The 20,647-nt window shown below is 42.5% G+C and overlaps 1 protein-coding gene across 3 annotated transcripts in view; it reads left to right on the forward strand.

The window, feature by feature from the left end:
• srgap3 (SLIT-ROBO Rho GTPase activating protein 3) overlaps positions 1 to 20,647 on the forward strand; it is a 295,005-nt gene that overhangs the window by 159,792 nt on the left and 114,566 nt on the right. For all 3 annotated transcript variants that reach the window (XM_034166610.1, XM_034166608.1, XM_034166609.1), the window contains exon 4: positions 7,573 to 7,635. In XM_034166610.1, coding sequence (XP_034022501.1) covers positions 7,573 to 7,635 — 63 coding nt within the window. The remainder of the gene's footprint in view (positions 1 to 7,572; positions 7,636 to 20,647) is intronic.

Raw genomic sequence — 20,647 nt, forward strand, 5'->3', positions numbered from 1 at the left:
AGCACTGGTGCAGTCGAGAACCGTCGTTTCAACTCCTTGAATGCGGCTTCGCACCGATCCGACCAGGTGAAGGGGACTTTAGGAGAGGTCAGGGCTGTCAGGGGGCTAACTACCTGGCTATAGCCCTTTATGAACCTCCTGTAGAAATTTGCAAAGCCGAGGAACTGTTGCAGCTTCCTCCGGCTTGTAGGTTGGGGCCTATCTCTCACCGCCGCAACCTTGGCCGGATCAGGGGCGATGGAGTTAGAGGAGATGATAAACCCCAGGAAGGACAAAGAAGTGCGGTGAAACTCACACTTCTCACCCTTCACAAACAGCCGGTTCTCCAACAACCGCTGCAGGACCTGACGTACATGCTGGACATGAGTCTCAGGGTCCGGGGAAAAGATGAGAATATCGTCCAGATATACGAAGACGAATCGGTGCAGGAAGTCCCGCAAGACATCGTTTACCAAAGCTTGGAACGTTGCGGGGGCATTAGTGAGGCCGAACGGCATGACCAGGTACTCAAACTGACCTAACGGGGTGTTAAATGCCGTCTTCCATTCGTCTCCCTTCCGGACCCGAACCAGGTGATACGCATTCCGAAGATCCAATTTATATTTATATTATTATATTATTATATTATATTTATATATGTATTTTGGCTCCATGCAGGGGGGTGAACACGGAATCCAACAAGGGCAACTGGTATCGATTGCGAACCGTAATCTCATTCAGCCCCCTGTAATCGATGCATGGACGGAGTCCGCCATCTTTCTTGCCCACAAAAAAGAAACCTGCACCCATCGGGGAGGTGGAATTTCAGATCAACCCGGCAGCTAATGAGTCCCGGATGTAGGTCTCCATTGATTCGCGTTTAGGTCGTGAGAGGTTGTACAGCCTGCTGGACGGGAACTCCACGCCTGGTATCAAATCAATGACACAATCGTACGGACGGTGCGGAGGAAGGGTGAGTGCCAGATCCTTGCTGAAGACGTCAGCAAGATCGTGGTACTCAACCGGCACCGCTGTCAGATTGGGAGGGACTTTGACCTCCTCCTTAGCCTGTAAACCGGGAGGAACCGAGGATCCTAAACACACCCGATGGCAGGTTTCGCTCCACTGAACCGCCACCCCAGATGGCCAATCAATCCGGGGATTGTGTTTCAACATCCAAGGCCCAAAATCACGCGGGAGGTAGAAGGAGTCACAAAAAACTCAATGATCTCCCGATGATTCCCAGACACTACCAGAGTTACTGGTTGTGTCTTGTGCGTGATTAAAGGGAGAAGGGTGCCATCTAGTGCCCGCACCTGCAATGGTGAAGGAAGCGCCACCAGAGGGAGCCCTGCTTCCCTAGCCCATCTGCTATCCAGCAGATTCCCTTCTGACCCCGTGTCCACCAGTGCTGGGGCTTGAAGGGTTAAATCCCCACTCAGGATTGTAACTGGGAGTCGTGTGGCAATACGTGTGTGTCCCACGTGCATGTTATGACCCCCATTTAGCCCAGTCTCTAAAGGCGAGTGTTGTCGTTTTGGCCGTTTGGGGCAGTTTCTCTGTATATGCTCCTTTGAGCTGCAGAAAAAACACTCCCCGTGGACCAACCTCCTCATTCTGTCATTTGATCTTATATTGGCCCTGTGTGTTTCCCTAGCAACACCAGCAGGGGGTGCTGTTGCCCCACGGAGCGCTGCGGCTGTGGAGCGTGGGGAGGGCGGAACCTTTTCAGACCCGGAAGGGAGAGGGACGGCGCGTGCCCGGCCACGTCCTTCGTCTCGCTCCCGACGGCGTTCCTCTAACCGATTGTCTAACCGTATAACGAGATCAATAAGTCCATCCAAATCCCGCGGTTCGTCCTTGGCCACCAGGTGCTCCTTCAGGACCGACGACAGTCCGTTTATGAAGGCAGCGCGGAGCGCAGCGTCATTCCAGCCGGACCTCGCAGCCGCAATGCGGAAGTCGACTGCATAAGCGGCTGCGCACCGGCGTCCCTGTCTCATTGACAGCAGCACAGTTGAAGCGGTCTCTCCCCTGTTAGGGTGGTCAAACACGGTTTTGAACTCCCTCACAAACCCAGTGTACGTATGAAGGAGCCGTGAATTTTGCTCCCAAAGCGCCGTAGCCCAAGCGCGTGCCTCTCCTCGAAGCAGATTAATTACATAAAGTACTTTACTAGCATCAGACGCGTACATCAGTTTTGTGTGTTTTAGCGTGTGTAGTTAGTGTGTGGTGTAGTTTTTGTTTTTTTTAGTTAGTGCATCAAAATAATCAGACATCTGGAGCAGTGCAACAAGTCTCTATCTTTTTTTTTTTAACTGCTCGAAGAGCGGAACACGCCATCAGTCTGAACCAGAGTGCAATCAGTCTGCTGATGAAGTGGACTTTATTGTTCTGGTCTGGAAGAATGAGAGCAGGTGGATTCACCGATCTGTGCGTACAGATCAGCTCAATGGATCAGACCACACGCTTCTCCTTCCTTCTGCTCCAGGACTCATGCGTTTCTGCTCCAGCGCCGAGTCCAGCAGTGAGCAGGTTGTACTTTAAAGTCCAAAACACCTTTTTCTATTGTTTTTTTGTTTTGGCCACTAACACAGTCAGGACAGTCTTTACCAACACCAATAAAAATGCTACAAAAACAATGAATTAGGGAAAAATACACCTGGATATTGAGGTGGAATATCTGTACAAATTCTTGGAGCTTCTGATGTGTGTTGAACAGGAATTGTTTTTCTGAGTGGCACAAATATTATTTGTGTGGCATCTTATTGCATGTAAATAGCCACAAAAAAAAAAAGAAAAAAGAAAAAGAAAAAAACAAACGCCAGAAGCATTTATTGCATTTTAATGTGAATTGTTGTATATAACTTTGTTTATGCTACATTTTTACATATATTTTTGAAATTTACAATTGATATTTACATTCTAAGTTATGAAAATGGTTCGTTAAATATATTTCTGTTTTCACAGTAAAAAAAACTAGCTTTTTTCTGATTCGACTTTTATGTTTTGGGGTGAATATTGGGTCTCTGTTTTAATGCAGTATGTCAGAATAAAAGAAAAACTGTAAAGTCACACAGGTGAGGTTGTGCTCAAAAATGACACCAGACAAGGCCAGGTAAACAGTTTTTTTAAGGTAAATTATGAAGGTAAAACGAAAAGTAGTAAAAAATGCCCCAAAATAGCCAAGACTCCAGAGGGTTAAATAATTTAACAGAAGCACAGAACATTACAGGAGCAAACAGAGAGAGAGAGCGACAGCAGAGCACTCTCTCTCTCTCTCTCTCTCGCTCTCTCTGTCTCTCTCTGTTTCACAGCGCAGCAAGTTACTTATAAGGACTGAACTGTCACATGAAACTGTCTTTAAACTGAAAACAACCAAATAGTAACTCTATTCTTGCTCAGTGCATCGAAAGACATACAGGCCAGGGATTAAACGAAACAAACAAGCCCTACCATTATTTAATGCTTCGATCTTAAATATGGTCAATCTATCTTTATTAGTTGGCTATGTACCACAGGCTTTTAAGGTGGCAGTAATTAAACCATTACTTAAAAAGCCATCACTTGACCCAGCTATCTTATCTAATTATAGGCCAATCTCCAACCTTCCTTTTCTCTCAGAAATTCTTGAAAGGGTAGTTGTAAAACAGCTAACTGATCATCTGCAGAGGAATGGTCTATTTGAAGAGTTTCAGTCAGGTTTTAGAATTCATCATAGTACAGAAACAGCATTAGTGAAGGTTATAAATGATCTTCTTATGGCCTCGGACAGTGGACTCATCTCTGTGCTTGTTCTGTTAGACCTCAGTGCTGCTTTTGATACTGTTGACCATAAAATTTTATTACAGAGATTAGAGCATGCCATAGGTATTAAAGGCACTGCGCTGCAGTGGTTTGAATCATATTTATCTAATAGATTACAATTTGTTCATGTAAATGGGGAATCTTCTTCACAGACTAAGGTTAATTATGGAGTTCCACAAGGTTCTGTGCTAGGACCAATTTTATTCACTTTATACATGCTTCCCTTAGGCAGTATTATTAGACGGCATTGCTTAAATTTTCATTATAATGCGTTATGCAGATGATACCAGCTTTATCTATCCATGAAGCCAGAGGACACACACCAATTAGCTAAACTGCAGAATTGTCTTACAGACATAAGGACATGGATGACCTCTAATTTCCTGCTTTTAAACTCAGATAAAACTGAAGTTATTGTACATGGCCCCACAAATCTTAGAAACATGGTGTCTAACCAGATCCTTACTCTGGATGGCATTACCCTGACCTCTAGTAATACTGTGAGAAATCTTGGAGTCATTTTTGATCAGGATATGTCATTCAAAGCGCATATTAAACAAATATGTCAGACTGCTTTTTTGCATTTACGCAATATCTCTAAAATTAGAAAGGTCTTGTCTCAGAGTGATGCTGAAAAACTAATTCATGCATTTATTTCCTCTAGGCTGGACTATCGTAATTCATTATTATCAGGTTGTCCTAAAAGTTCCCTGAAAAGCCTTCAGTTAATTCAAAATGCTGCAGCTAGAGTACTGACGGGGACTAGAAGGAGAGAGCATATCTCACCCATATTGGCCTCTCTTCATTGGCTTCCTGTTAATTCTAGAATAGAATTTAAAATTCTTCTTCTTACTTATAAGGTTTTGAATAATCAGGTCCCATCTTATCTTAGGGACCTCGTAGTACCATATCACCCCAATAGAGCACTTCGCTCTCAGACTGCAGGCTTACTTGTAGTTCCTAGGGTTTGTAAGAGTAGAATGGGAGGCAGAGCCTTCAGCTTTCAGGCTCCTCTCCTGTGGAACCAGCTCCCAATTCGGATCAGGGAGACAGACACCCTCTCTACTTTTAAGATTAGGCTTAATACGTTCCTTTTTGCTAAAGCTTATAGTTAGGGCTGGATCAGGTGACCCTGAACCATCCCTTAGTTATGCTGCTATAGACTTAGACTGCTGGGGGGTTCCCATGATGCACTGAGTGTTTCTTTCTCTTTTTGCTCTGTATGCACCACTCTGCATTTAATCATTAGTGATTGATCTCTGCTCCCCTCCACAGCATGTCTTTTTCCTGGTTCTCTCCCTCAGCCCCAACCAGTCCCAGCAGAAGACTGTCCCTCCCTGAGCCTGGTTCTGCTGGAGGTTTCTTCCTGTTAAAAGGGAGTTTTTCCTTCCCACTGTCGCCAAGTGCTTGCTCACAGGGGGTCGTTTTGACCATTGGGGTTTTTACGTAATTATTGTATGGCCTTGCCTTACAATATAAAGCGCCTTGGGGCAACTGTTTGTTGTGATTTGGCGCTATATAAATAAAATTGATTGATTGATTGATGAATTTCTTTATTAATAAGTCTAAATGATGTGTTTTCTCCCGCGAGATGTAAGAATACACAAAATCAATGCATCTCTATTATTGTGCGCTCAGCGTCTTGCGGGTGCAGACAGGACTGGACACACCCAATGCAGGAGCGGGCGGGACTGTAACACACACGTTGCAGGTGTGGATGGGAATGGTCAGAATTTCAGCGAGAGTGGGCGGGAGCAGGAAGAAGAATATAGTCCTGCGCTGGGCTCTAGTACAAGCCACAATTTTTAAAGTTATGTTCTCCCATTAGTTTAGTTTTTTTTTTGTATTTAATTCAGTTTCATGGTCCTATCATGCAATACTGCACATTGCTGTGCACAAAGTGTACACGTTATGAATATGCTATGTAAGGCTTTCTGACTATTGCACATTCTTCTCTGATTGTCCTCATCCTCACCAGTCAAGTTTTGTGAAAATCAGTTGAAAACATTTTGATGAACCTGCAAAGTCTTAAAAATCAGTATAAGCTCCTTGGCAAAGATTAAAAGTTCCTGTGATCCAATGTGCCCTGTACCAGTTGCTGGAGTCCCTGAAACTACTGTGTGTGTGTGTGTGTGTGTGTGTGTGTGTGTGTGTGTGTGTGTGTGTGTGTGTGTGTGTGTGTGTGTGTGTGTGTGTGTGTGTGTGTGAAATGATTGCTTTAGCATTCTTGTCAATATTCAGCTGAAATATGAACTTGGAAGTGGGACATGTTCACCATGGAGTAATATCAAGTTTTTTGGTGTATGTCTTTGGAGCTCGGTTAAATAACAGACTGTATTTCCATTGTTGGGAGAAATAACACATTCACTTCAACCCATCATACACTTCAAATTATGGTCATAAATCCACAGTTATACAAGAAAACACAGTAAGATATGAAAAAGGCAACTTTGTACAAATGTAAATATGGTAGAAGTGTGATAATCACAGGAAGTAAAATCTGGGCCATGGCTGATAGATTAGGTCAATTTCAATTTAATTTATTTTTATTTATATAGCGCCAAATCACAACAGAGTTGCCTCAAGGCACTTCACACAAGTAAGGTCTAACCTTACCAACGCCCAAAGCAACAGTGGTAAGGAAACATTTCACAAAAACAGTTCACAAAACAACATACAGGAAATGTTGCCGGTGCAGATACCACACCCATCTCTGGATGGAGCTGCACCTCAAACAGAGAGAAAAGAAAAAAGCAGAATCAAGCATCAGAAAGACAACAAATACAGTGTAATTTGTCAGCATTAAGCAACAAGAAAAACAGAAGAAATACTAAGGTGATCGCCGGCCACTAGCCCTAAGCTTTACTAAAAGACCCAGAATTTAGATAAAGTTGAGGCCGCCACCTGATCAATTTCCTAATAAAATGAATTAAAAGAGTAAAAAGCATAGAAACATAGTATGCCAGTATGCTAAGCATACCAAAGGGCAAATAAGTGCGTCTTAAGTCTGGACTTGAAAATCTGAATTTAACTGTTTTTTTTTTTACGCAGGGAGATCATTCCACAGAACAGGGGCATGATAAGAGGAAGCTCTGTGACCCACAGACTTTTATTCACCCTAGGGACACTAAGTAGTCCTGCACCCTGAGAACGCAAAGCCTGGGCCGGTACATAGGTTTTAATTAGGTTAGCTAGGTAGGGAGGTGCCAGTCTGTGAACAATTTTATAGACTAGTAGCAGAACCTTAAAATCTGATCTCACTGGGACAGGAAGCCAGTGAAGGGATGCCAAAATGGGTGTAATGTGGTTGAACTTTCTGCTTCGTGTCAAAAGTCTGGCAGCATTTTGAACCAATTGGAGAGCCCTAATGCTGGACTGCGGTAAATTAGAAAATAGAACATTGTCCAGTTTAGAAGAGATAAAAGCATGGATCAGGGTCTCAGCATCAGCCATTGACAGGATGGGATGAATCTTCACTATATTTTGCAGCTGGAAGAAAGTAGTCTTTGTAATATCTCTAATGTGGTGTCAATATTGAGAAATATGCCAGATGAGCACTATCAGATTGGTAGTAATACAACGTTAACTGCAATTGTATTTTTTTCCCTCCGGGCAAACATTTAATTTCATGATTGGTGAGAAGGTAGAGGAAGTGGTATGGGGGTGTGGCTGAACATTAACATGCTAAAAATTTGGGCATTTACCTTCTGGGGACTATCTGTGCCAAATTTCTTAGCACACCATTATGCACAATTTATTTTCTGACCCCTGTTGTTTCTGTTTCAGAGCAAGGACATTGGAATCCAGATGCACGAGGAACTTGTAAAGGTGACAAATGAACTCTACACTGTGAGTAAAACGTTATGTGGCCTATAAATCCATCTATTTCTTCTTGGCATATCAATAAACTCATCCTAACTTCTTCTTCCTGTCTCATTCTATCTTTTGACACTTTAACCTATGTAGTAGTAGCTGCTGTACATCTTTGTGTTTATCTTTGTACATTTGTAGCAGTGTGATATCCGTGTGAATGGAGTGCATGTTAAAGTCAAACAGCCTCTGGAACCTTTCACTTGCCTCGATGCAGCCTGATGCATCTTGGTGCAGGTTTGTTCCATATTGGCATCCAAGCATAGAAAAAAGTCACTATGTAATATCAGGAGTTGAAGATGGAGTGTCCACCACAGCTTCCTCTCGCCATTGTGAGACCATTGAGCCAACTGCAGGTGGGGCTGAGGTGGCTGAGAGTCCACTGGGCTTCAGAAACAAAGAACTTTTCCCACTAACAAAGCAACTTTGTATTTGTTTTCTTGTCCCCATTTTGTGTTTTGTGTTTTCTTGTCCCCAATGTGTTGGGGGGGGAGGGGCGACACTGCACTTGGCCAAATTGCATTCGCTAATTTCACAGTTGTGGTGAAGTTTCACATCCACCTTGAGAGTGATTGTCTGCAGACTGTTTTCGTGTTAATAGTGCGAGTGGCCACACATTTTCTAAGTGCCAATTAAGCGATATTAGATGCGTGTCAGTTGGAATTTGGCTGACACCTGCCGCAAGAGGGTTCGATGGGCTCTCACAGTGCACACTCTGTTTTTCAGCCGCTGGTGTGCACACATACTTGTAGCAACAGATGTACGAGGTGTTAGAGGCAGCTGTTAAATTACACGTTTTGCACACGATTCCTGCTTCATGCACACTTTCTGCGGAAATCGACCAGATTCGCACTATGTATGAAGGGGCCCTTAAAGAACAGCATGTACATGCAAATCTTTACTTTTTTAAAGCGAAAAGACACTTATTGCTGTATTTTAATGTGAAGACAAACCTTACGTGGGTTTTCTTCGGTGGGGTAGCTCAGCGCAACAGGTGAGGTGTAGATTTTTCCTCACCAGTCGCATTGAATGCAATTCCTGTAACAGTTTATAAATATAATACAGAGATAAACTGTGACTATTCATACTGCGATTTACTGCTTTTTATAAAGACGATAACTGTGTTTGGGATTTTAGTTAGTTACTTATTTATTTTTCGTGCATTTGTTTTGTGTTTATGAATGCAATATGGGTGCGCCGTTAACGGTTTATAAATATATAATATAGAGATAAACTAACTTATGATACTGAGATTTACTGCTTTTGATAAAGATGATGACAGTGTTTGTGGTTTTATTTTTTATTTATTTGTTTTTCGTGCGTTCTTTTCGGTCTGCTATGTGTCAGCCTGATCCCATCACATCTCAGAAGCTAAGCAGTGCAGGACCTGGTTAGTACTTGGATGGGAGACTCAAGACCGAATCAAGACTAAAAGTTAGTGGTTAGTGGTAACTTCTGCTAAATTTTTTTATATCGGTTTAGTGTTATAAAAGTTAACTTTTCAGTTAGCAGATTAATGATTATTGAAGATAACCTTTTTGTTAGCTGTGCCCACCACTACCTATGCCACATGTTTAAATTTAAATAAATTATCTTTGTATGTTAAAAATAAATATATTGTATGAAATTTGGAGGCCTAAACATTTATGTAAAATTAAAATTGAGTCTACCGATCCTTGGGAATCATTTTTGATGAGAGATAACAAGCAGATTACGTTAGTACAAAAGTGAATAAATTAATCGGGATAATAAGGAGGGTTAGTCATTTAGCCTCCTCACTCTTTACTACAGTTTAATTTATCCTTATCTTTAATATTGCAATATAATTTGGGCAAGTACCTTTCCCCCTACTCTAAACAAAGTTCTGGTTCTTCAGAAATGCTTAGGGCCCCTTCTCACATAGTGCGGTGTGGACGGTGTTTGGACGCACATGGTGAAATGGCGCAAAACAGTTCGAACTTAGCGCACGAAACATCGCACTGACGGGCATGCGTGCATGAACCCGGTGCAAAAGTTCATGAACATGCCGGTGTCTGTCGAGTAGGAACAGTGCCAGGTGCACCACATGGCATTGCTTATGTGGAAGAAATAAAAACCAGCTGGTACCTGTGGAACCACATTGCGGCGCTTATGTGGAATAAATAAAAAATAAAAACCAGCCAGTACCTGTGGGACGACATCGTGCTGCTTATGTGCTATAATTAAAAAACAAAAAAACACACCACCCGGGACGCGAACTCATGCCTTTCAAAACCTCTGATTCCCAGTCAGAGATTTTACCACTGAGCTACAGAGCTGTTCTTTGAAAGCTGTGGGAAGCTGCCTCATATCAGGAAGGACATGAAAGCATTAAAAAAACAAACAAACAAAAATTACACACCATATAAAAACACCACATTTATCAAGCGAGCTATACAAATATGATCCATCTGTTCCTCTGGTGATGACCCATGGTCACAGACATACAGTCATGAAATGACATGAATGAGAAGCAGTGTGCTCTGATGTCCACATCGCACTGCTCAGGTGCATCCAGCCAGCCGCGCGCATGTTCTGCCCGACACACGTGTCTTGTGGACGGTGCACCGCAGCACAACTCAACTCAACTCAACTTTTTTCTTATATAGCGCCAAATCACAACAAACAGTTGCCCCAAGGTGCTCCATATTGTAAGGCAAGGCCATACAATAATTATGAAAAACCCCAACGGTCAAAACGACCCCCTATGAGCAAGCACTTGGCCACAGTGGGAAGGAAAAACTCCCTTTTAACAGGAAGAAACCTCCAGCAGAACCAGGCTCAGGGAGGGGCAGTCTTCTGCTGAGACTGGTTGGGGCTGAGGGAAAAAACCAGGAAAAAGACATGCCGTGAAGGGGGGCAGAGATCGATCACTAATGATTAAATGCAGAGTGATGCATACGGAGCAAAAAGAGAAAGAAACAGTGCATCATGGGAACCCCCCCACAATCTACGTCTAAAGCAGCATAACCAAGGGATGGTCCAGGGTCACCCGATCCAGCCCTAACTATAAGCCTTAGCGAAAAGGAAAGTTTTTGTCATGGAAAGAGGAGCGGAGGCTTCGTGTGTCACGATGGATTCGCTACTGGAGCGAGACAAAACCACCTCCATTTTAGTCTCACAGGACGGCTTTGAGATGGCATTCAGACAGCTGTCAGTGGTTTTTCCATAGAGTGATTATCCGAGAAATTGTGGATGTGCGTAGACATGCCAGAACATGTCCCGTGAGGCTTCATCACGGCATTGCTTTGCGCCATGCGGCACCGCGCGAAGCCTCCGCTCCTCTTTCCATGACAAAAACTCCTGTAACAGTGGAATGTGCCGTTCATTTCCAAACTGGACGCTGTGTTTTATCCGGGACGTCGTCTGACTAGCACAGGAATTGTGAAAAGACGTGGACATCAGCACTTTTTCGGCAAATTGAGACAGACGTGCGGAGGAATTCCGCGCGTCATGGCGGTGCCGCATGGCGCAAAGCAACGCCGTGATGAAGCCTCACGGGACATGTTCTGGCACATCCACAATTTCTCGGATAATCAATCACTCGATGGAAAAACCACCGACAGCTGTCTGAACGCCATCTCAAAGCCGTCCTGTGAGACCAAAATGGAGGTGGTTTTGTCTCGCTCCAGTAGCGAATCCATCGTGACGCGCGAAGCCTCCGCTCGGCTTTCCATGACAAAATCTCTTGTTAAAAGTGAAATCTGCCGGAAAATGGTTGATGTCCAGCTCTTGTGATAACCGGAGAAATGGCACACGATGGTCACGGATCCAGACAGCCATCCGTTTAGAAATGAAATGGTCGTTCAGCCTGTCGATGGCGGCTTTGGAGCGCGGCGCGCCCCACAGCCGCTGGGGGCCGTCCTTAAAGCGACAGTAACACTCCTTATTCTCTACCAAGCCCATAACATTTTCACCGAAAGCCAGATAAATTTTTCTAATGGTTTCCAGCTGCCAGTCTGATGGGGAAAAAAAAGCCCAAATCATTCCGCTATTTCCTGGCAATGAAACAATGACGAGGGAGTGGACCACTCCTCACTCAAAGCCAACTCACAGGCGAATGACGTGGCGTGGAAAAACTCACGCATGCGCACGAGGGTTCCAGCTTATATGACACAATCACATGTGATTCAAATCCATATGGTTTTTGAAAAAAATAATAAGGTTGGATACTTTTCTAATAGACCTCGTACCTTTCAGCATTGATGGTGCCATCACAGAAGTGTAAGTTGCCCATGCCATAGGCACTAACACACCCCCATACCATCACAGATGCTGGCTTTTGAACTTTGCGCTGGTAACAATCTGGATGGTCTTTTACCTCTTTTGTCCGGAGGACACAACATCCATGATTTCCAAAAACAATTTGAAATGTGGACTCATCAGACCACAGCACACTTTTCCACTTTGCGTCTGGCCATTTCAAATGAGCTCGGGCCCAGAGAAGGCGGCAGCGTTTCTGGATGTTGTTGATGTATGGCTTTTACTTTGCATGGTAGCTTTAACTTGCACTTGTAGATGTAGCGACGAACTGAGTTAACTGACATTGGTTTCTGAAGTGTTCATGAGCCCACGCGTTAAGATCATTTACACAATGATGTCTGTTTTTAATGCAGTGCCACCTATGGGATCAAAGGTCATGGGCATTCAATGTTGGTTTTTGCCCTTGTCGCTTACGTGTAGAAAGTTCTCCAGATTCTCTGAATCTTCTGATTATATTATGGACTGTAGATGATGGAATCCCTAAATTCCTTGTAATTGAACATTGAGAAACATTGCTCTTAAACTGTTGGACTATTTTTTCACGCAGTTGTTCACAAAGTGGTGATCCTCGCCCCATATTTGCTTGTGCTTGGCTGAGCCTTTTGGGGATGCTCGTTTTATACCCAATCATGACCCTCTCAATTAGTGTCCTCAGTTCCCAAACACTTATTGAATGTTGTTAGAAAGAAAGGTGATGTAACACAGTGGTAAACATACCACTGTCCCAGCTTTTTTAAACGTGTTGCAAGCATCCATTTCAAAATTAGCAAATATTTGCACAAAAACAATAATGTTTATCAGTTTGAACATTAAATATCTTGTCTCTGTGGTGTATTCAATTGAATATAGGTTGAAGAGGATTTGAAAATCATTGCATTCTGTTTTTATTTACATTTCACACAACGTCCCAACTAGGGATGGTTATTGATAAGATTTTATCGATCCGATTCCCTTATCGATACCTTTTGTGTATTTTCTGTGTACTAAAAGTAGGCTTTACAGGTTTTCTATGTCAACAACATTTTATTGAGTCTTAAACTAAATAAATATGAAATTGGTCACTGTATCCTTGATCTCTGGACATAAATTAAAATAAACAAAATCTGTAGTTTTTGTCAAAAGCATTTCCTTTCAGACATTTTGGCATGAATGTCTCTCCATACCTCTGAGTTGAGCTCAGCCAGCTGCGCAGCACAGGACATCTCATTTTGGGAGGAAAAAAACATTTTGATCAATTGCAGTTTGTTTGTATTACAACTTTTGGAAAAAGGTGTCAATTGATTTAAATGGTGTTTCACTTTGAATGTATTAATTCCGACTGGAATCATAACTTGACTCAACAGAGAGCCGCGCAGCGTTTGGAGCTGTTTGAACAGAACGGAGGACGATTCTCGTTTCTTTCTCACAACAAGACAGGAGCCCCAGTTAGTAACTTTAATCTGCACAAAAGTGACTCACGATTGACTTATTCAGTGATGAAACTGATGAAAAACAAAAAAGCTGTAACCCAAAATTACCCCCACCACCCGCACGAAAATGTTCTGATTCTCAAAGCTCTGAAATGCAATCTGGGATTGTTCCAGACAATAAATTGCAGTGAGTGCAGCATCCATTTTGGTGAGAAAAAAACAATAACTTATTCAAATTCATTCCAGTAGTATTCTGCCTTACTAGGATGCAGCAGTTTTCTAACTTGGCAGCTAGTTCTGGAGGAAATCACTGAATTTTTTTGAAATTTTGTCTCTTTACAGTTGTATTATAGCATTATTAGTTATTGTTACTATTATTGTTGTTGTTGCTATTATTATTATTAATATATAAACAAAAATACATTTAAAAAATATTACAATTTGTAATACATTTGACTCTTTTACGACAACAAATGCTGAGCCATTAATTATTATATGGAAAACAAATGCACACAAACGTGCTGAATGCTAGCTGTAACATTGAAAACTCCATAGACATGCTAACATGTTAGCATTGGTCCAGTTTTTAAGTTATAAAATACATCTATCAACTGTTTCAAAAGACCATAACAGGTCGGTTTAACATAAAAAAGGTAAATATTACTCACAGACATATGCTCTTTGGGATTTTAGCGCAGGAAAAATTAAGATAAAGGGAAATAAAGCAAAGAACCAATGAAGCAGTGAGTCGGATCAATGTTTCAATGCTTCAGGCTTCAAAGAAGAGCTGCGCTTCAGAAACGGTTGATTACAGACCCTGCAGGGGTTCTGTAATCAACATAGAGACATGATCATTTTCCTGACAAACACCCCCAAAAACAACGGACGCTCTGAAGGACCGATAAGGGGAAGCTTTAAGCAAAAAGGCTATTGATGTCGGTGGATCGAATCATTTCTTCACGATAGCCGAAAAAAAAAAAAAAAACGGTTCTCGATAGCCAACCCTAGTCCCAACTTCATTGGAATTAGGGTTGTATTTCTTTTATTATTATGTCTGTTGTAACTAAAGCTTCATCATGATTTTCATGATGCCAGTGTGCAAATTTTTAACAGATTAAATTTTTTTATTACCATTGTTATTTTTATTTAAATGTAATGCAGTGTTTCATTTTGATGTTGAGGCTTCATAAGCCTGTTGGGCTTTCTGCCTCCTGCGCTGTGTACTTGTCTTTCTCTGTATTTATGGTATGTTTTAAAATGTGCAAAATAATGAATTAAAAAATGAGAATGGCTCAATAAAAAGTGTCAAAGTTGTTAAGCTTCAGCCTATTGCAAATCTGATGATGGTGTCCAGTGGTAATATTATAAGGGAGGGATGCAGTAGTTAAAATACAACATGCCCATTGCATTTGTAAAGTGTTCTGTTTTTGAGTGCCAATCATTTCCACAAATGTGACAAAGATGATGCCCACAGCCTCCAGCAGTTGAGTGGTTACTCCAACAGCTTTGGTTTTCATCATCCGACCCTTCATCTTTGAAGTGCCTCTGTAGAGTTCTACAAAATACCCATTTGACTCTATATGAGAGCGCAAGCAACCTTTGTCAGACTGAGCTTCTTTTTGCTTTTTCTTGCATTTTCAAAATATTGCCAGAGTGCTGCTGAGCACAAACAACTGTTGGAATGAACAAAGTCATTTATTCATTTTAGGTCACCTGTTCCACTTCAGCTGCTCTGTTGTCTCTGGTGATGCATTCCCCATCTTGGTTGTGGTTCCGGCATTCATTGGCTGGCTGGTGAAAAAGCAGATTCACATCACTTGCGTTTTTGAAAAGTGGAACGTTTCTGAGCTTTGCCTACTGCTGGGTGCAGTGTTTTGTTTAACTATGAATTTCTATTGCATTTAATACCTCCATCCATCTGTTTTAATGTTCTTGTGGTCATGCATGGGGACCTTCACTCCACATTGTCACATCACAGAACAGCTAAAGGGAGTTGGTCACAGGTCTTTCATGGGGGGTTCCTTCTGTGACTCATTCCAGGTCCTTGTACTGCTAAAATCTGCGCTGCTTCTGTAAAATCACAGGTTCAGCAATTTGTTAAAGTCTTCCTATCAACGCTATGGGAAGATGGATAAACAAATCTTACAGCATAGTTATGTATTTCATTTGGATGAAGCTATCAAAGGAGTTTCACAGTCAAAGAGCAGGCAGCATTAATGAATATGTTTCAGCTGCTCACATTTTCCATCTTGTATTTTTAATGAGATGTCAGTGTATCTGAATGTTCTGGTATTACACTGCCACATGACACAAAGTAATAATCTTACACAAGTTAGTTTTGGCAAGTCGGGTTATTGTCACAGCAGATTCATTATAAGTGCACAACAGTGCGGCTTTGATGGAACGCCTTCCTTTGAATTTCCAGTTTTCACCCCCCTCTGACCGTACATTGTTTTGTTGTATTTGTTGTGCAGTAATTGGCTCTAAGTGAATAACTGTATTGTTAATAATAGGATTTTCTGGCGAGAAACGAGCATAAGGACACGCTGTTCTGCTGTTACAGGATCAGTTTCTATGGAGGGAGGCTGACTGCCCAAACCTGGATGAGCTCCAGGCAACTTCAGCAGTTTTCAGTTCCCTGAAGTGAATCAAAAGAGTGGTGGAGCGGCGTTATATGACTTATTTTTCAATGGAGTATGATGACTGACAAACTACCAAAAGGCATTGCTGGCATCTCTCTAATCATGCCATCTGTTCATTTGGGCGCTGTGGCAGAGTGGTGTTCCAGGAAGCAAGTAAAATCCAGACGTTTTCGTAGATTTACTGCATTCACACTTTACTACAAAGGACTGTATTATTTGTCTTATTATTTTAAAATGGTGAATAGGCTGCTGTACGCTGTTTTTCTTTGCAGAAGCATATTTGTTCTATGCATAACCTGCATTGCGTTTCACTCAGGGCTCGAACTCGCAGTCCCTGAGATGGGAGGGTAGACATTTTGACCACATTTGTCGCTACAGTGTCTTTTGGCCTTGGGAGTGAAGATTATTTAACCTCTCTTGCACAGCACCACCTGCTGGCCTCTGTTACAGTCACCACCCTAAACCTCACTCCCATCTGTATCACAGCCTCAATGTAACCTGTGTCTCCTCGTCCCACTCTGGACTCAAATTCACAGTCCCCTGGATGGAAGGCAGTCATTCTAACCAGGAGGCTAAAACCCATGGGCTCTATCCTCTGTCGCTTTGGCCTTGGGGAATGAGGTTTATTCAACTTCTTTTGCACAGCACCACCTGCTGGCCTCTGTTAGTTGTGCACCAGATTACATGTTGAGTTCATAAACACTGATGATTTTCCTGTAATGTTTCAGACCGTTGGAGCTCTGTCTTGATTGCATATGCAAAAAGCATTTGCGCAGAGGGCACAAGTCCATTTGGAGTTGTATGCCGAAATATACGTTGCTATTTAAATGATGGGAAATACTGACCATGGAGCTGTATATAAGAACTAGAGAGCGCAGTAGCGCTGAGCCATGTGCCGACAAGGAGGCGTGATTGCCTTTTTAATTCCGGGCAAGGTAGTGATTTGCGTGCATAGAACTTCAAGAAACAGGTGGAATATGCCGGAAAGCTGCGCATGTTGGCAAAGCCACAAATGGAGGAACAAGGGAGACAATATTACCTTCCATAAGTAAGTGGTTTTGGTTCTTCTTGTCACTTTGTCCGTGATATTTGGATGATAAACAGCTGTATGTTTCCTGCCGTACCTGTGTCGCCCGATGATACGGACGATTAACTCTTCACTTATGTCTAGTTGATATTTTCCACTGCTAGACCAATGTCTAGTTAAAATACTTGTCGTTAGTGATTAAAATTGCTCAACAAGACTGGGGATTTTTTTTAAAAATTTGCACCTTAAAATAATGAGATTATAATGACCCGCGCTGTGCCGCTCACAGTCACACCCACACATAGAGATGTGTACACACACCACTGACTTCATGAATGAAACTCGGTCAATAAAGGATAATTGTGTAAAAATATAATATAATATATAAATGTATTGTAATGGTTTTAGGAGCCGCGCTGCGTTGAACACAGCAGCAGCTGCAGCAGGACGCCTCAGCTCAGCAGCTTGAACAGCGCAGATCTGTGTAACTTTCAACACTAATATTTGGGAATGCGTGTGTGTCCGAGTAAGTTTAATACTTTCCTGACATAATTTAATTTTACTGGCTCGATATTCAGGTCAAAATGGCATTTTAACACTTATTTTGTGAGCAGTTTTCTGAGTGTATTCAATCGCGAATCTCCATTAAAAATGCATTAACATCCAGGAACTTCATCAATATTTTGCCTTGTTAGGAGATGTCATGTCGCTGTCCATGAAGGGACATTTTCGTTTAGTGTGCAGCAGTGGGAGTGCACTCTCTAGTTCTTATATACAGCTCCATGATACTGACACAATGCTTGGCACTGGGCACAAAGGGAATGATCATTTGTCATGAGTATGATTTAGTCTACGATACAAGAACTTTATTGTCCAATGTATTGTCTGAACATGATATCATCTGATCACCTGGCTTACGTCTTAAGGCCCAAGGTCTATAGTGTCTTGGGGCTGTAAGAGTGTTCCATGATGCATAACACAAAATGGCTGATACACAAAATGTCCTTGTATTTGGTAAAACTATCAGATCCTTTTACAGCTGTCTAATTGATAAAACCATCTGATCTTTTTATTTATGTTTAATTGATAAAACCAAAGTATTCATGTCTATTTGGAAAAAGAATCAGCTTGATGGAACACTGTTTTTATTGTGTGAAACTACACTACATACATAAACACACACTATAAGATTTTTACATAGAATCAGAATCAGAATCACCTTTATTGTCATTGTAATTTGCATTGCAACGAGGTTTGAGTGCAACTCCAGAAAGGTGCTTTCCGTGGTGTGAGTAATTTTTATCCAAATAAAAGATAGTGAAATTTAACGGTGAATTATTTAGAGTATATATACAACTAATATAGACATAAGGTAAAATAAAATAAAATAAAATGTGGACCAAGTAAAATGTAAAACGAGAATTATATACAACTGTGGAATCATATTGCACGGGAATATTGCACATGGTTTACAGATATTGCACAAGAAACTTGAAAGGTGCAGATTAGAGTGATTTGTTATTGTTCAGAGCAGTGGTCGCTCTGGGGAGAAAGCTGTCCATGTCTGTTTGTCCTAGTTTTGATTGACCTATACCGTCGGCCGGAGGGTAGTACTTCAAACAGGTGGTTGCTGGGGTGGGATGTGTCTCTGCTGATGCTGGCAGCTCTGCTGAGGTAGCGAGAGCTGGCATTGTCTTCCAGGCAGGGCAGAGAGCAGCCAGTGATCCCCTGGGCCGTTATGATCACCCTCTGCAGCGCTCTCCTGTCTGCTGCTGAGCACCCCCGTACCACGCTGTGATGCAGTACGTGAGGATGCTCTCGATGGTGGCTCTGTAGACCAACACCAGCAGCTTCTCCTCCAGATTGTTTCTCCTGAGCACCATCAGGAAGTGGAGTCGCTGCTGGGCTTTCTTCACCACCACTGTGGTGTTGGCAGTCCAGAAGAGGCTGTCAGAGAGCTGCACTCCCAGGAACCTGATGGAACTGACCCTTTCCACACAGTCCCCCTGGATGTAGAGCAGGGCTGGGTTAGCCCTGTTCTTCCTGAAGTCCAGGATTATTTCTTTTGTTTTTGTGGTGTTCAGCAGCAGGTTATTAGCTGAACACCATGCTGTCAGTCGATTTACCACGTCTCTGTAATCAGACTCATCCCACCCTGAGATGAGCCCGATCATGGTGGTATCATCTGCAAACTTTATGATGGTGTTTGTGGGATGGGTCAGAGAGCAGTCGTGCATGTAAAGGGTGAACATGTAAAGAGTGAACAGTTGTGCGTGTAAAGGGTGAACCATGACATAACAACCATGAATGCACCAAGACACCACCCATTTTCACCACTCTGCAGCCAGCTCACATAGACACTGACTCAAGCCAGGTTAAGGACTGCCCATATCGGTGTGGCTTAGACTGAAGTAATAAAAGTTAGAGAACAAAGGAAGTCTAGGTTCTTTGTTCCTGGTGTTTGCATGTGACCGGTTCAAGATCCCAGTGCTGAGATAACTCTGTATCGGTGTAACAACTCTTTACAATACAACATCTAAACTTTGAAGTCCGTTTCCTGTCCAAGTCTTTTTGGAGGCCTCACCATGATAAAAGAACCTAACAGGGCTTCCTGTCTTACTGTCTAGTTGTGAGACTTGGATGCTAACTAGTGATCTAAAGTGATGACTAGAGGTCTTTGGTACTAAGTCTCTTCCGAGGATCATTGGATATTGCTGGAATGACTTTGAGTCCAATGAGCAGCTACTTATGGAGAATCAGATGAGAATGTCACCAGCAACATTTTGGACGTGTTGGATTTCTCTGAACTTGGATCCCAGTGTTGAGGACTCAAGTTTCACCTGGCTGTATCAGATTGATGGTGAGGATCTCTGCCTGGGTGGCTTCCATCCAGAGGCCAAGGCAGTTCCATATTTTTGGTGGATGTGTCGATGTGTGACACCAGTGTTCATTGATCTGTCTTTCCTTTTAAACTGGAGTGCACCATGTACATGGTACTGTGATGTTGAGATAGTGGATGCAAGTTAAAGAATTTGTGCAAGTTAATGGATTAATGCCAACAGAGTGTGAGAGAGAGGCAGGGAAAGGGTGTATGTGCATTGTGAATCTACATTTGTAAGGTGGATCTGAGTGTTGCGATCTTTACACAGCACCGGACCTTTGGCCAGGTTTTTGATGGTGTAAGACACAAATGCTTTCCAATGATGGATGATGCCAATGCAACAGCTCCATGTTTGACCACACCTCAGTTTTAGACCAACACCAGTGGAGGCTCCACAGATTTTTTTTTTCTGCACGTGCTATGGGGGAGCTTGGTATTTTTATGAGGGTGCTATGGAATAAGGGCTCGTGTGTCGCAACGGCTCTCTGCAACACCTCTTCCACATTCACGGGCGCGCACACACACACATATAGCCATTCTGATCTGCAACAGTCACTAATGACATACAGAATGCCCAAAATCACACACAAACCTATGCTACTTCTTCTTTGTCTTTCGGCTGTTCCCGTTAGGAGTCACCACAGCAGATCAGTCGTTTCCATCTCACCCTGTCCTCTGTATCTTCCTTTGTCACACCAACCACCTGCATGTCCTCCCTTGGCACATCCATAAACCTCCTCTTTGGCCTCCC

This window comes from Thalassophryne amazonica, chromosome 3, assembly GCF_902500255.1.
Source record: "Thalassophryne amazonica chromosome 3, fThaAma1.1, whole genome shotgun sequence".
In the NCBI taxonomy this organism is placed as follows: Eukaryota; Metazoa; Chordata; class Actinopteri; order Batrachoidiformes; family Batrachoididae; genus Thalassophryne; species Thalassophryne amazonica.